Source organism: Ammodytes marinus (genome assembly GCF_949987685.1).
Source record: "Ammodytes marinus genome assembly, chromosome: 12".
NCBI classification, from domain to species: domain Eukaryota; kingdom Metazoa; phylum Chordata; class Actinopteri; order Uranoscopiformes; family Ammodytidae; genus Ammodytes; species Ammodytes marinus.
This window is the reverse complement of record NC_137216.1, coordinates 30,096,361-30,110,238: the sequence shown is the minus strand read 5'-3', so window position 1 is coordinate 30,110,238 and position 13,878 is coordinate 30,096,361. Positions and strand designations below refer to the sequence as shown.

General features: G+C 38.8%; 1 protein-coding gene across 1 annotated transcript in view; it reads left to right on the top strand.

The window, feature by feature from the left end:
* ttn.1 (titin, tandem duplicate 1) overlaps positions 1 to 13,878 on the top strand; it is a gene marked incomplete at its 5' end in the record, with an annotated part of 234,322 nt that overhangs the window by 134,998 nt on the left and 85,446 nt on the right. The window contains 19 exons of the mRNA XM_080038532.1: positions 390 to 537; positions 996 to 1,161; positions 2,373 to 2,524; positions 2,981 to 3,117; positions 3,399 to 3,558; positions 3,904 to 4,203; positions 4,574 to 4,888; positions 5,514 to 5,662; positions 6,420 to 6,570; positions 6,749 to 7,030; positions 7,479 to 7,781; positions 8,471 to 8,631; positions 9,271 to 9,412; positions 10,076 to 10,357; positions 10,612 to 10,799; positions 11,197 to 11,308; positions 11,685 to 11,987; positions 12,451 to 12,759; positions 13,527 to 13,808. Of these exons, the coding sequence (XP_079894658.1) occupies positions 390 to 537; positions 996 to 1,161; positions 2,373 to 2,524; positions 2,981 to 3,117; positions 3,399 to 3,558; positions 3,904 to 4,203; positions 4,574 to 4,888; positions 5,514 to 5,662; positions 6,420 to 6,570; positions 6,749 to 7,030; positions 7,479 to 7,781; positions 8,471 to 8,631; positions 9,271 to 9,412; positions 10,076 to 10,357; positions 10,612 to 10,799; positions 11,197 to 11,308; positions 11,685 to 11,987; positions 12,451 to 12,759; positions 13,527 to 13,808 (4,042 nt within the window). The remainder of the gene's footprint in view (positions 1 to 389; positions 538 to 995; positions 1,162 to 2,372; positions 2,525 to 2,980; positions 3,118 to 3,398; positions 3,559 to 3,903; positions 4,204 to 4,573; positions 4,889 to 5,513; positions 5,663 to 6,419; positions 6,571 to 6,748; positions 7,031 to 7,478; positions 7,782 to 8,470; positions 8,632 to 9,270; positions 9,413 to 10,075; positions 10,358 to 10,611; positions 10,800 to 11,196; positions 11,309 to 11,684; positions 11,988 to 12,450; positions 12,760 to 13,526; positions 13,809 to 13,878) is intronic.

Here is a 13,878-nt window from a genome sequence, read left to right as displayed (position 1 = left end):
AACTTTCATATATACTAAATTCAAAATTTCATTAATTTTTAAATATTACTTTATTGTAACTGTCCACTTGTTTCAGCATTTTATTTTATTGTTTATTATTGCTTACTTTTTTTCTTTTTCTGAACTTGTTTCGAAATAAAAAAGAATTCAATTCAAATTCAATTCATTTCGATCCATTTCGAGGTGAATTAAATTATGGGAAAAATTAACTTTTCAATAATATAAAAAAAAAAAATCGTGTTGTCCCTGAACCATTTGCACTCCTAACTTTTTTTTCTCATGTATCTTTATATGTTGTTTTGTATTGTATCTTGTACAGCACTTTGGTCAACTGATGTTGTTTTTAAATGTGCTATAGACATCATTTTGACATTGACTTTGATTCTCAGGTGAACCCAGCCTGTGCTGCTCAGTCCCTGGTGGTTCCAGACCTGATCAACGGGGAGGAATACATCTTCCGCATCAGGGCCGAGAATCGCTTCGGCTTCAGTCCGTTTGTCGAGACCGTCGATGGAACCAAAGCCAAAGATCCTATCCGTACGTATTCTCTCTCTGAGTATATGTACATCCCTTTTTTTTCATTTAAAAAATACCATGTACAGGTCTTAAAAATAAATTTTCTTCATGTTTTTAAGATAAAAAATGCCTCATAAATCAGACAATAAACTAAATATGAAAAATATCCTTCTGTAATACAATCAGAAAAGTGCTAAGAATGATAACAACAAGTGTATTTTATGTTAAGTGCTTTAGGAGTGTGAATGGGTGAATGTGGCAAGAAATGTAAAGCGCTTTGGGGCCGAGAAAGATCTGCTAAAAAACCTCTATATAAGACAAGTCCATTTACCATTTTACCATTTACCATGTGTTTCTGTGTGCAGATACGTTCAGAAAAGTGCTAAGAATGATTCTAAAAAGTGTATTTTAATGTAAGTGCTTTAGAAGTTGACACAGGGACCAGCATGTGATGTATTTCTTTCTGTGTCTGTGTCCAGATCCTCCCGACCCTCCAACAAGGCTGAAGATTGCCAATGTGAGGAAGGGCACAGTGACACTCACCTGGAAGCCTCCTAGGAACGATGGCGGTGCCCCAGTGACACACTACAGCGTGGATGTGCTCTGCTGGGCCGCCAGCGAAGCAACCAAGGAATCATGGAGGAGGTATTTGTATTGGCTCAAGCAGCAGCAGAAATGTGAACATTAACGTCTCTCAAGTTATTTCAATAGAGCACTTTACTAATGTTTAATGCTAAATTTAATTGTGTTTTAATCTGAAATGTATAACTACAGCTGTGTGTATTGACTCATGGTACCTATTAATTGTATTATTCACTGTATCTCTATCACTGCATTTATTGTATTTAGTATCTTTGATTGTATTTTAAAGCCTGACCCAGGGACAAAGACTGCAAATTAGCTGAAGCTAGACGTCTTATACGCATCACATTTTCCAATTTTTTTGTGGCAATGTTGTATGTATTGTCCCTGTCAAATAAACATTAAAATAAAAATAAATAAAAAAATAACAACATCTACTCAGGCATAAGTATGGGGATGGGGATAGGTACAAAGCTTTTATATACTATCTTTGGTAAAGACACTACTGCTACTATTAAAGATGCAGTGTGTAATATGACATCATCAAGAAAGTTCTACAAAATTCTAGAATGCAACGCTCCCTGGGTAACCCCACCCCTTTTGAATAATAACAGAAGCTACAGTGGCCTTCAAGGACAAGAACAATTCTAAATTTTAAACAATGCTCCTGATGACATTCCAACTATGACACTTTCAAAATGGCGGCACTAGGCCTTGGTCCAAAATATGCAGAAATATGGACATATATGAGACTCTTTCTAGGGAAAAAATAATAATTTTTTTTTTTTCAGCTATTATGCACTAAATTAAATGTACTTATGGATATTATAATTACTTTCAACAAAATCTGCTAGGAAATAAAACCCAAAATTCTACACACTGCAGGTTTAACTAAAGAGTAGAATTTCCTCTCAGACCATACACATTTCATGATAGTGGAGCGGCTAAGTGCTTATTTTAGTCAGAATCTTTCAGTTGATGATACCAGCGTGAACATTGAGCATGAGTCTCCATGGGTCACTGGACAAGAAAAAATTGTCCGAGACATTTGAAATTGTGAATTTGAAAATTTCTCATATAAATGTATTGGGTTTCATAAAAACTAATATATATTTTTTTTCATTTCATTTATTATAATTGAATTACTTAATTTGTGTCCTTACTAAGATGGTACATGTGTGGTGTCTGTTTGTGTATGTTTTAAAAAAAAATTACAATTCAAATACTGTGTGGAGAAACCCTTTTTTAGTATCTGTGTTTGCTGCTTGTTCCAGGGTTAACCGTAGAGAAATAGAGGCGACTAGGTTCAAGGTTGAAGATCTGACTGAAGGAGATGAGTGTGAGTTCAGGGTTCAGGCTTACAATGAGGCCGGAGCCAGCAGGCCTTCATCTACTGTGGGACCCATCGTCATCCAGGACCAGACATGTAAGAGACAGACAGACACACAGACAGACAGACAGACACAGACAGACAGACAGACAGACAGATAGACATGCAGACAGACAGACAGACAGACAGACAGACAGACAGACAGACAGACAGACGCACAGGCAGACAGACAGACAGACAGACAGAACTAAATTATCTTGAGGAACCTGGAACCAAACGTAAGCCTAGAATATGTTTGTAAACCAAACTGTGGGCCCTGCTGCTGTAAACAACAACAACAGTGAAACAGTAGCTTTTCAGGAAGCTTTCTAACTTCAAACAGTGTTCCAGGGATCTACCTTTTCCCTTTGAGGAAAGTTTGTTTATTCAGTTATGAGAATTTATATCTTGGAAAGTTTTGACGTCTCTGACAAACCCAGAGTCATTAAGTGCACCTTTGATCTTATAAAGATATTAATCAGATTATAAAAATATTCCCTCTTTCCTTTGCAGGCGCTCCATCCATCCAGCTGGAAGACTTCATGGAGGTTGAGCAGGGAACTGACATCAGCATCGTGGCTAAGGTCCGCGGCTGTCCCTTCCCCACACTCACCTGGCACAAGGCCCCGCCACACAAGTCAGACGACAAGGTAACCGACATGGATGTTATGCCCTTTGCTTTTAAAGGTGGAGTCAGTGATTCTGGAGAACGCTGGTTGTCAAAATAACCTTTTCGTTGAACTCAGTGAAAAACTCCTCACGATCCGCTACCTGAACGTAAACAATCCAGTGTTAATTTACAGCCTAGGCTCTGTAAACTGGTATGTTGCAGAGCTTAGGCTGCATATTAAAACCAGATTTTTCCTTCTGTAATTGTGATATGAAAAGTGCTTTATAACTTAAGTTTTTTTCTTATTATCATTATTTTAAGGTGGAGGTTCAGTACGACGAACACATCAATAAGATCGTATCGGATGATACCTGCACACTGCTGATCCAACAAGGCAAACGCCCCGACACCGGACTCTACACACTGGTGGCCTCCAACAGCATGGGCAAAGCCAGCAAGGAGATGAGGCTCAACGTGCTCGGTACGCACCAACACACCAAGACATATTAATAACAGCCTAATGTTTTTTTATTTTTTATTATTTCTTATTTTCAACCAGACTTATTTTTTACTTTTTTTTGCTACAAATGCTGAATTTAAGTCTAAAAATGTTGATCAATAAAAGTGGGACAAAAGCTCTTAAATCTAGATCTCTGTATTAATAAATGGAAATTACAATTTTGTAGAAATGTCAGTCGTCTATAGAACAGAAAAATTATGATTATTTTTACGTGATTTTTTGGATTTTTTTTTAACAAAAGCAAACAGACAAAGATGATTTATTTTGCCTAAAACTTATTTTTTCTTTCTTTATTTCCTTCCCTAGGCCGCCCGGGTCCACCCTCCGCTCCCATTAAGTTTGAGGAGATCGGAGCAGAGAAGATTACTCTGTCCTGGCTTCCACCTAAAGACGATGGCGGATCCACAGTCACCAACTACGTGATCTGGAGACGTGTGGCCAACAGAAAGACCTGGGTGATCGTCACCAATGAACCCAAAGAACGAATCTGGACCGTTGAGAGTCTGATGGAAGGACACGAGTATGTGTTCCGCGTCATGGCACAGAACAAGTATGGAGTCGGAGAACCGCTTGACAGTGAGCCAGAGATCGCAAGAGATCTACACTGTGAGTACAAAGGCTTCAACACATAGCAAAATGTATTATATTGTATAAATATGCAGGTTTTTGGTAATATTTTGATGACAGATAAAGCCTTTTTTTCCATTTTGAAATCAAAAAAATGCCTTCTACAGGTCTTCAAAATGCATTTTCAGAATGTTTTGTCACATATCAGACAATGAGCAACATATTAATTATCATACATCCTTCTGGAATGACTGTCAGAATAGTCGTAGTCAAATAAAAACTTAAATGTACCTTTTGGACCTTTGCTATATCAAAAAGAAGACATTTTATGGAAGCAAAATAGACAGAAATCTCAAAATGTACCAATGCTTGAAAAAATTAACCCATTTTTCCTCCATCTTTTCTTTAGTGCCCCCCGGTCAAGTTGAGAAGCCCACAGTCACCAGCGTGACTCTGGACTCAATGACAGTCAACTGGGAAGAGCCAGAGGAAGATGGCGGCACTCCCATCATCGGCTACTGGCTTGAACGCAAAGAAACGACAGGCAAACGTTGGACCCGTGTCACCCGCGACCCCATCCGCCCCATGGGAATGGGAGAATCCTTCAATGTGACGGGACTCATCGAGGGATCTCAGTATCTGTTCAGAGTCACAGCAGTCAACGCAGCCGGGCCCGGACTGGCCAGTCCACTCACTGACCCTGTGTTTGCCAGGGACCCCATCTGTAAGGGTTTATTTTTTATTGATTTTTTAACCTTTATTTATACAGGTACATCCTATTGAGACCGGAGACTCTTTTTCAAGGGAGACCTGTTCCCATTCCCACGTTACCATTCACACACACATTCATACACCGATAGCAGCAGCAGCTACCACGCAGGGTGAAAGCTAACTATATGGAACAGTTTAGGGTTCAGTGTCTCTTTGCCCCATGATGACTCTTGGGTTAGGGTTAGGGTTAAAGGGAGACCTGTTCCCCAGACTTTCCCATGCTTAGCTACTACTAACATATATCCCCATACACCGTTAAAAGAATCATGTGTCATGTCGAGTTAGAAACAAGAATAAGTTGTTAACCATTTATTTTAGCATCTGAATCAATCTCTTTTTTTACTTTTCCTTTAAATCTTTTACGCTCACAATTTCAACACTTCCTGAAAACTTGCTGTTATGCCTTTTTGTGCTAATTCCTTGAACATCATAAACAAGTTGATTTACATATGGGTGCAGACATCCTATTATCTATCAGTGGATACCCGCCCTACACACTTCACCACAGCCCTGTATGTATGTTTTACATTACATAGAGCAGAATGTTAACCTGTCTGTCTGTCTGTCTGTCTCTGTAGCCCCTCCCTCTCCTCCCACACCGAAGGTTTCTGATTGGACCAGGACCACAGTGGACCTGACATGGATCCCCCCTCTGAAGGACGGAGGATCCAACATCATGGGCTACTGGGTGGAATACAAGGAGGAAGGCACCGAGGCCTGGGTCAAAGTAAGGGGAAAATCAAATCAAATCAAATCAAATCAGTTTTATTTGTATAGCCCAAAATCACAAACAAATTTGTCTCAGTGGGCTTTACATTCCATACAATATGATACATGATACAATATGATAAAAACACTCTTATATATTATATATCATTACATTTTTTTAAATACTTTATTTTTGATTGCATCTTATTTCAGGAAATCTTACCAAGTGAAATACAACTTTTTTTTTTAAGTGGCGTCTTTTCCATAATATTTGTAACACTTAATTTTTAGATTTTTTTTTAAGGAACACAAACACACGACTGAAAAAGTGAACACACAAACAAAAGACAAAATAAAATAAATAACTAATATGGCGTAGGACAAACACTGTTATATTAGAATATATTAGATTAGATTAGAATAGAATACATTTTATTGTAAAAAAAAGTTTAAATTAAGAGGGAAAAAACTACATTATTTTATTTCTGATTGCATCATATTTCAGGAAATCTTGCAAAGTGAGATATAATAAAAAAAAATGTTTTACTTTTTTTTACGTGATATTTTTCTACCATACTAAATAGAAGTGAAATATGGGGACTGGAAAGCAGCCTTGGTTTCATAGATTATAATAATAATAATAATTGATAGGATTTGTATAGCGCTTTTTTGGAGGTCACTCATAGGGCGCTTTACATCACATAGAAACATACATAATGAAAAGAAAAACAGAAAAAATAGAGCAACTTTAAGAACTGTCTGTTTGTGTCTTTCAGGCCAAGGAGACAGAAATCCGCGGCACACGCTTCGTGATCACCGGTCTGAAGACTGGCGGTAAATACCGGTTCAGAGTGATCGCTTTCAACGCCGCCGGAAAGGGAGAACCGGGAGAAGTGCCGGAGGTTCTCGAGGTCAACGACAGAATAGGTGAGTCCATTATATTATATTTGCTTTTAAATGTTTTATTTCTATTCAATCGCTTTTTCTAATGTGTTTTATGTATTTTAATCTTGCCCCTGTAAAGCACTTTGAATGGCCTTGTGTCCGAATTGTGCTATAGAAATAAACTTCCCTTCCCTTGCCTTGCCTTGCCCTTGCTTTCCAGTTGCACCTGAATTGGACTTGGACGCTTCTGTGAAGGATAGGATGGTTGTCCACGCCGGCGGAGTTATCCGTATCATCGCCTACGTGTCTGGCCAGCCCGCACCCACAGTGGAGTGGGGCCGAGACGGAGCTGCACTGCCCCCAGAGGCTAAAGTGGAAACTACAGCCATCAGCTCATCTCTGGTTATCAAGCCCTGCACCAGGAGACACCTGGGAGTCTACACACTCAAAGCCCATAACGCGGGAGGAGAGAAGAGCAAGAGCATCACCGTGGAAGTCCTGGGTAAGTCACTCTTTACGTTTGGAAATAAATCAGAAAAAAATATATTAGTATCGTGTTATAAAGTGATAGAAACGTTGAACATTATTGCATGATAGTTTTTTTGAAATTGCAGTTGAAAGTAATGTATATCATACTGTAAACGATACATTTCACTTTATAATGTGATACTTTTTTTTAAATGAGTATCTGAGTAGCCTATAATAATATAAAAAATTCAAATAATATATTTTTTTTTCAAGAGCCTGGACTTTCTATTTTTCTAAACTGATGTAAATTCTGCTTTTTATTTAAGTTGTTTAACTGTGAGCATGAATTGTCTATCAACTCAAACTCATTCTATGTATTACAAATTATTAAAAAATGTATTTAAATGTATTTAATGTAATGTATGTAAAAAAAAACGTGTTAAAAAACCCCTGTGTGCCTGTCTTCCTCCTACTAATTCTAGACGTGCCCGGGCCCGTTGGAATCCCAATCAACGCCGAAAACCTGAGCAACGATTCCTGCAAGATCAACTGGTTCTTCCCCGAGAACGATGGCGGTTCCCCCATCAGTAACTACGTGATTGAGAAGCGGGAGGCCGAGCGTAAAGCCTGGACCTCGCTTTCTTTCACAGCCAGCAGACAGAACGCGATTGCCCACGGTCTCACCATGGGCAAGGCCTACTTCTTCAGAGTGGCCGCAGAGAACGCAATCGGCGTCGGACCATTCTCCGCCACGCCATGCGAGCTCATCGTCAAAGAACCAATCAGTGAGTTTTAGGGGCAGTGTGTAATGTGACATCATCAAGAAAGTTCTTGAAAGTTCCAGAATGCAACACTCCCTGGGTAACCCCACCCCTTTTGAATAATAACAGAAGCTACAGTGGCCTTCAAGGACAAGAACAATTTTATATTTTAAACAATGCACCTGATGACATTCCAAAAACATGGATTCCTCCATACGACTTGCCCGCTCAATGGACAAAATGTAACATTAATATTTGTAATTCTCCACTCAGGAGGATAATTCAGATTATTGGCAGAGGTGATTTTACACCAATGAGGACATATTTATGAATGAGTTTGATTTGAGCTAATACATTACTTAAAATGTTACACAGTGCCCCTTTAAAGTGTTTAACACAAACGATTTTTATTGAAAATGTTACTTTTTTATGCAAACATATAAACATTTACAACCCCAAAGCTTTTATTAACGTTTAACAAAGATTAAATGGTTTATAGCTTTATAGAGATTATGTAACCGTCAAAACTTCCCTAAACAAAAAATTCTGTGATAAAACTTTTTTTATTTATTATTATTATTATTATTATTATTATTATTATTATTATTATTATTATTATTATTATTATTATTATTATTATTATTATTATAATATTACACATTTGACGTTTTAAAAAACTATGTGTGCGTGTGTGTGTGTGTGTGTGCGTGCAGGTGTGCCCGACCGCCCCGAGGAGCTTGAAGTCACTAAAGTCACTAAAGACTTGATCTGCGTTACCTGGAAGGCTCCGCTGTTCGATGGCGGGTCAGAGATCACCATGTACCAGCTGGAAGCTCGTATGATCGGCAAAGACAAGTACAGCAGACTGACCAAGGTTCGCATATTAATTATTATTATTTTTATTTATTTTTTAAGATTATTTTTTGGCATTTTCAAGCTTTATTAGATGGTACAGAGTTGTAATGGGGAGACAGAGACAGAGAGAGAGGGGGGATGACCTGCAGTAAAGGTCCACGGGTTGGATTTGAACCCGCGACCACTGCAACGAAGGCCGGAGCCAATATGATACGCGCTCTATCCACTACACCACCGGAGCGCCCTCCCCCCCCCCCCATCATTTTCTTTTTTAAATAGATTGTTTTTGGGGCATTTTTATTGCTTTATTAGATAGTTAGAAGAGATAGAGATGAAATGGGTCAGAGAGGGGAATGACATGCAGAGAACGACCACGGGCTGGATTCGAACCTGTGGTCTGCTGTGAAGAGGACTGAGACTCTATGGGCTGGCACTCTAACCACTACACCACAAGTTTTTTATTCTCACTGACTTATTGTATGTAATTGTATTTCTTTTACTTCTTTGTAGCACTTTGAGATTCCTGCAATATGACGTGAAATACAAATAAAATGTATATTAATTGTTTTAATTTATTTTATTCTAACTAATTTGATTTTATTGTATTATTCTGCAATACAAATAACATTTATTTTTATTATTATTATTATTATTTTAGGAGCCACTGATGGAGAGGAAGTTCACCTACGATGGGCTGAGGGAAGGAGAGAGCTATGAGTTCAGAGTTATTGCCTGTAACGAGATGGGACCCGGCAAACCATCACACCGCACCAAACCAATCACATGCAGAAACGAACTGGGTAAGAAGAACTTATTATTATATATACAGCTCTGGAAAACATGAAGAGACCAGTCTGGATTTTTCTTAAATCTTCATCTCTACATAACTTATTGAAAATGCTCTAAATGACAATATTTTTATTGTGAATTTGGTAGAAATATTGTCAGTAGTTTATATTATTAAATCAAAATGTTCATTCTACTCAAACATATTCCTATAAATATTAAAACGAGAGACACTGAACATTTGGAGTGGTCTCTTAATTTTTTCCGGGCTGTATATTTTTTTAATACTTATTTTTAATTTTTAATATTCTTCAGATCTCTTTTTACAGCAATTACTTCCACTTATTATATATATTTTTAAATGGTTTATTTCTATATCATATTCACTGCCTATCCAAAACTTTTTGTTTTGATTTACGATGATTTTTTTTGTAAACTAACTGCAGGCTCTAAAAAAATTCAAACAAATCCCCCTTCCCTGAAACTGCATATTGCTCCCTTTTTTTCTTTTTTTTTTCTCAATGTTTATTTATTGGTATTATTAGACGTTATACAGAATGCAATGCAGATACAATTAGATACATACAATTATACCTACCCCTCCCCCCCAAACTTGCTCCCATATTGCCCCTTTCATGGAGTAAGTTTCAATTCGATTTGCCTTTTGGTTCTTGCAGAGCCCCCAACCATTGAGGTGGACTTCCGCGATAAGATCATAATCCGTGTGGGAGAGAGCTGCCAGCTTCAGGGTCGCTACACGGGCAAACCTTCCCCCTCCATCAGCTGGTTCCGTGATGAAGACGAGCTGAAGGCCAGCGTTCACATCATGTTCAAGAACTCCCTCACCACCATGTCGCTGGGCCTGATGAAAGCACAGCGGCACCACAGCGGCAGATACATGGTGGTCGTGGAAAACAGCACCGGATCCAGGAAGGGGGTCTGCAACATCGTTGTTGTCGGTACGTAGAAAGAACTGATTAAAAAAAAAAAAAATCTATCTATCTATCTATCTATCTATCTATCTATCTATCTATCTATCTATCTATCTATCTATCTATCTATCTATCTATCTATCTATCTATCTATCTATCTATCTATCTATCTATCTATCTATCTATCTATCTATCTATCTATCTATCTATCTATCTATCTATCTATCTATCCATCCATCCATCTATCCATCTATCTAAACTTGCCTTGCCTTGCCTTGCAGACCGCCCTACCCCTCCCGTTGGGCCCATTGTGTTTGACGAGGTCCACAGAGAATACATGGTGATCTCCTGGAAGCCTCCAGTGGACAGCGGCGGCGTCGATGTTTCCAACTACATCATCGAGATGAGAGACACAAACAGAGACGCTTGGACCATAGTCACCTCAGCCTCCACCAAGAACACATGCAAGGTGGGTCCACGTGGTTTGTAGCTCAACTAAAAAAAACCTTGGTAACACTTTACAATAAGGGTACATCAATTAACTGTTAGGTAATGCTTAATTAAGACTTAATAGGCATTCACTAATAATAACCTAACTGTTAATACATGTTTAGTAAATGCTTAAAGGTGAAGTGAGCGATATAATTAGGTTAATATACGTATTAAATCACTCTATATTCAACAGTTAATTAATGTACCAATAGTGTAAAGTGTTACCAAAAACGTTTTTGACAGTGGTGGGAAAGTCACAAAGTAAATTGACTTGAGTACTGAACTTGAGTACAGTTTTTCGAGTATTTGTTCTAATATTTGAGTGTGTGCTCATAGATGGTTAACATGTTTTTTTTGTCGATAATGTGTCTCAGATCCCCAAGCTCATTGAGGGCAAGGAGTACATCATGAGAGTCTGCGCTGAGAACATGTACGGCATCAGCGATCCTCTGGAATCGGAGGAAATGAGAGCCAAGGATCTTTTCAGTATGTACCACTCAAAAACACACATTACTGATATAACAATCAGCCATCTGTCTAACTGTCTAAATAAATGAATCATCGCTAAATTCAATTCAATTCAGTTTATTTAAGAAGGGGACAGTGCAAGTCAATAAAACACATGATCATACATGGGTTAAAAATGCCAGAATCAGCCAAAAGGCTTTTTTTCATCTTTAGTCCCCGTCCTGACATCAATGTTAAAAGAAAATACAATTAACAGAACACAAAACACAAAGCAGCAGCGAAAAAGTTGAATCTTGATCTTAGACTCCAAAAAACTGCTCTGATAACCCCCTTTCTCTCTCTCTCTCTCTCTCTCTCTTTCTCTCTCTCTGTCCCCACCCTCCCCCCCCTATAGGAGTTCCCGAGGCCCCTGACATGCCCACAACTAGGGAAGTGTACGCCACCAACGTTATGGTGCTTTGGAACCGCCCTCGCGACGGTGGAAAGCCCATCACCAACTACATCCTGGAGAAGAAGGAACCTGGAGCTAAGAGATGGTCCAGGGCCACTAGAGATCACCTGTATCCAGCCACACAGTACCGCGTCCAGGACCTGGTTGAAGGCTGCCAGTACGAGTTTAGAGTGATGGCTGAGAACGAGCTGGGCACCGGAGACCCCAGTGAACCCTCCAAACCCATCCTCGCCAAAGATCCCGTCGGTAAGCAAAAAAAAAACACTTTAAATATTGTTGTGATAAAAATGAGATCATAAGGCTGTAAACAATCAAGCAAAGAGTATTTAATCAAACAACAGAGGCTTCATCTCTTGGTTCCTTGGAGATGAAGGTTCTTGCAATATTTCCTATTACAATATGTTTTGTTTTTAATGACTGTGTTCAACATTCATATGCAATTATCTATATTTTATTTCCAATTCCATTTCTTTTTTTTCAAATACTTTATTTTGAATTTTTCTTCTTTATAAGAACACAAACATTTTTATTAGTTGACAACCAAGATTGAAAAATGTCAGTCTCAGATTACAAGCGCTCTGAAATGTAAACAATAGTATCGTCGGCATATATAAACTGATCAGAACAATGACAAACAATACATTTGACATGTTTAATTATTTTACTGCTCGGTATAATAATAACACTCTTCTCCGATGCTTTGTCCCAGTTAAACCCAGTCCTCCCGTGACACCCGAGACCTACGATAAGACCAAGGACTCTGTCAGTCTGAGATGGAAGCAGCCTCGCCACGACGGTAGAGGCCGTATCTTGGGCTACCTGGTCGAGTACCAGAGGCCCGGCGCAGTGGAGTGGTTACCCGCCAACACCAAACCAGAAGAATGCCCCGACCTGCACTACGTCGTGAAGGAACTGACGGACGGACAGGAATACGTCTTCAGGATATTCACAGTCAACGCGGCCGGCAAATCTGACCCGGCCTACGTCAAAGAGACCATCAAGGTTCACGAAAGACTCGGTAAGGACTCTTGTTTGTGTGTGTGTGTGTGTGTGTGTGTGTGTGTGTGTGTGTGTGTGTGTGTGTGTGTGTGTGTGTGTGTGTGTGTGTGTGTGTGTGTGTGTGTGTGTGTGTGTGTGTGTGTGTGTGTGTGTGTGTGTGTACTCTTATTTGGTTGTATCTATTATATACAGCTCCGGAAAAAATTAAGAGACCAGTCTGTATTTTTCTTAAATCTTCATCTCTACATAATGTATTGAAAATGCTCTTAATGACAAAAAAATGTATTGGAATTTGGTAGAAATGTTGTCAGTAGTTTATATTATAAAATCAAAATGTTCATTCTACTCAAACATATTCCTATAAATATTAAAACGAGAGACACTGAACATTTGTAGTGGTCTCTTAATTTTTTCCGGAGCTGTATGTTATATTATGATATTAAAGAAATTGATCAGCACAAATTCCATTTTTGAATTTGAAAGATATGATCATATAATAAAACTTTTGTATAGCTAACGGTGATATCTGATTTCTATCAATTCTGAAGACTTTACTGTTTCCATTTTAACCTGCAATTTTATTGTATTTAAATGTTCTATTTCTACTCATTAGCTTTTACATGTTTTATTTCTATTCATTCGCTTTTCTAATGTTTATTATGTATTTTAACCTTGCCCCTCTGAAGCACTTTGAATGGCCTTGTGTCTGAATTGTGCTATAGAAATAAACTTGCCTTGCCTTGCCTTGCCTTGCCTCATAGCAGTATTTCCTTGTCCCTTTCACAGAGGCCCCAGAGTTGTTGCTGGATGCTAACATGTCTCGCGACCACCTGGCAATGCTGGGCACTGACATCACACTGAGCTGCACAATCAAGGGGGTCCCAACACCCACCGTCAGCTGGAAGAAGAACGATGGAGATGTTCCCGTTCACTGCACTGTCGCTGTCACTGACTCCTTCAGCAAAGTCTTCATCCCCAAATGTGTCCGCGCAGATTCAGGCAACTTCACCATCACAGTGGAGAACTCGGTTGGAAAGAAATCTGCAACCGTCGCTGTGCTTGTGCTGAGTGAGTGAAACGTTCCAAAGAAGAATGCAAACAGAATGCAAATATGTGATCAATTAAATTAATAATTTTG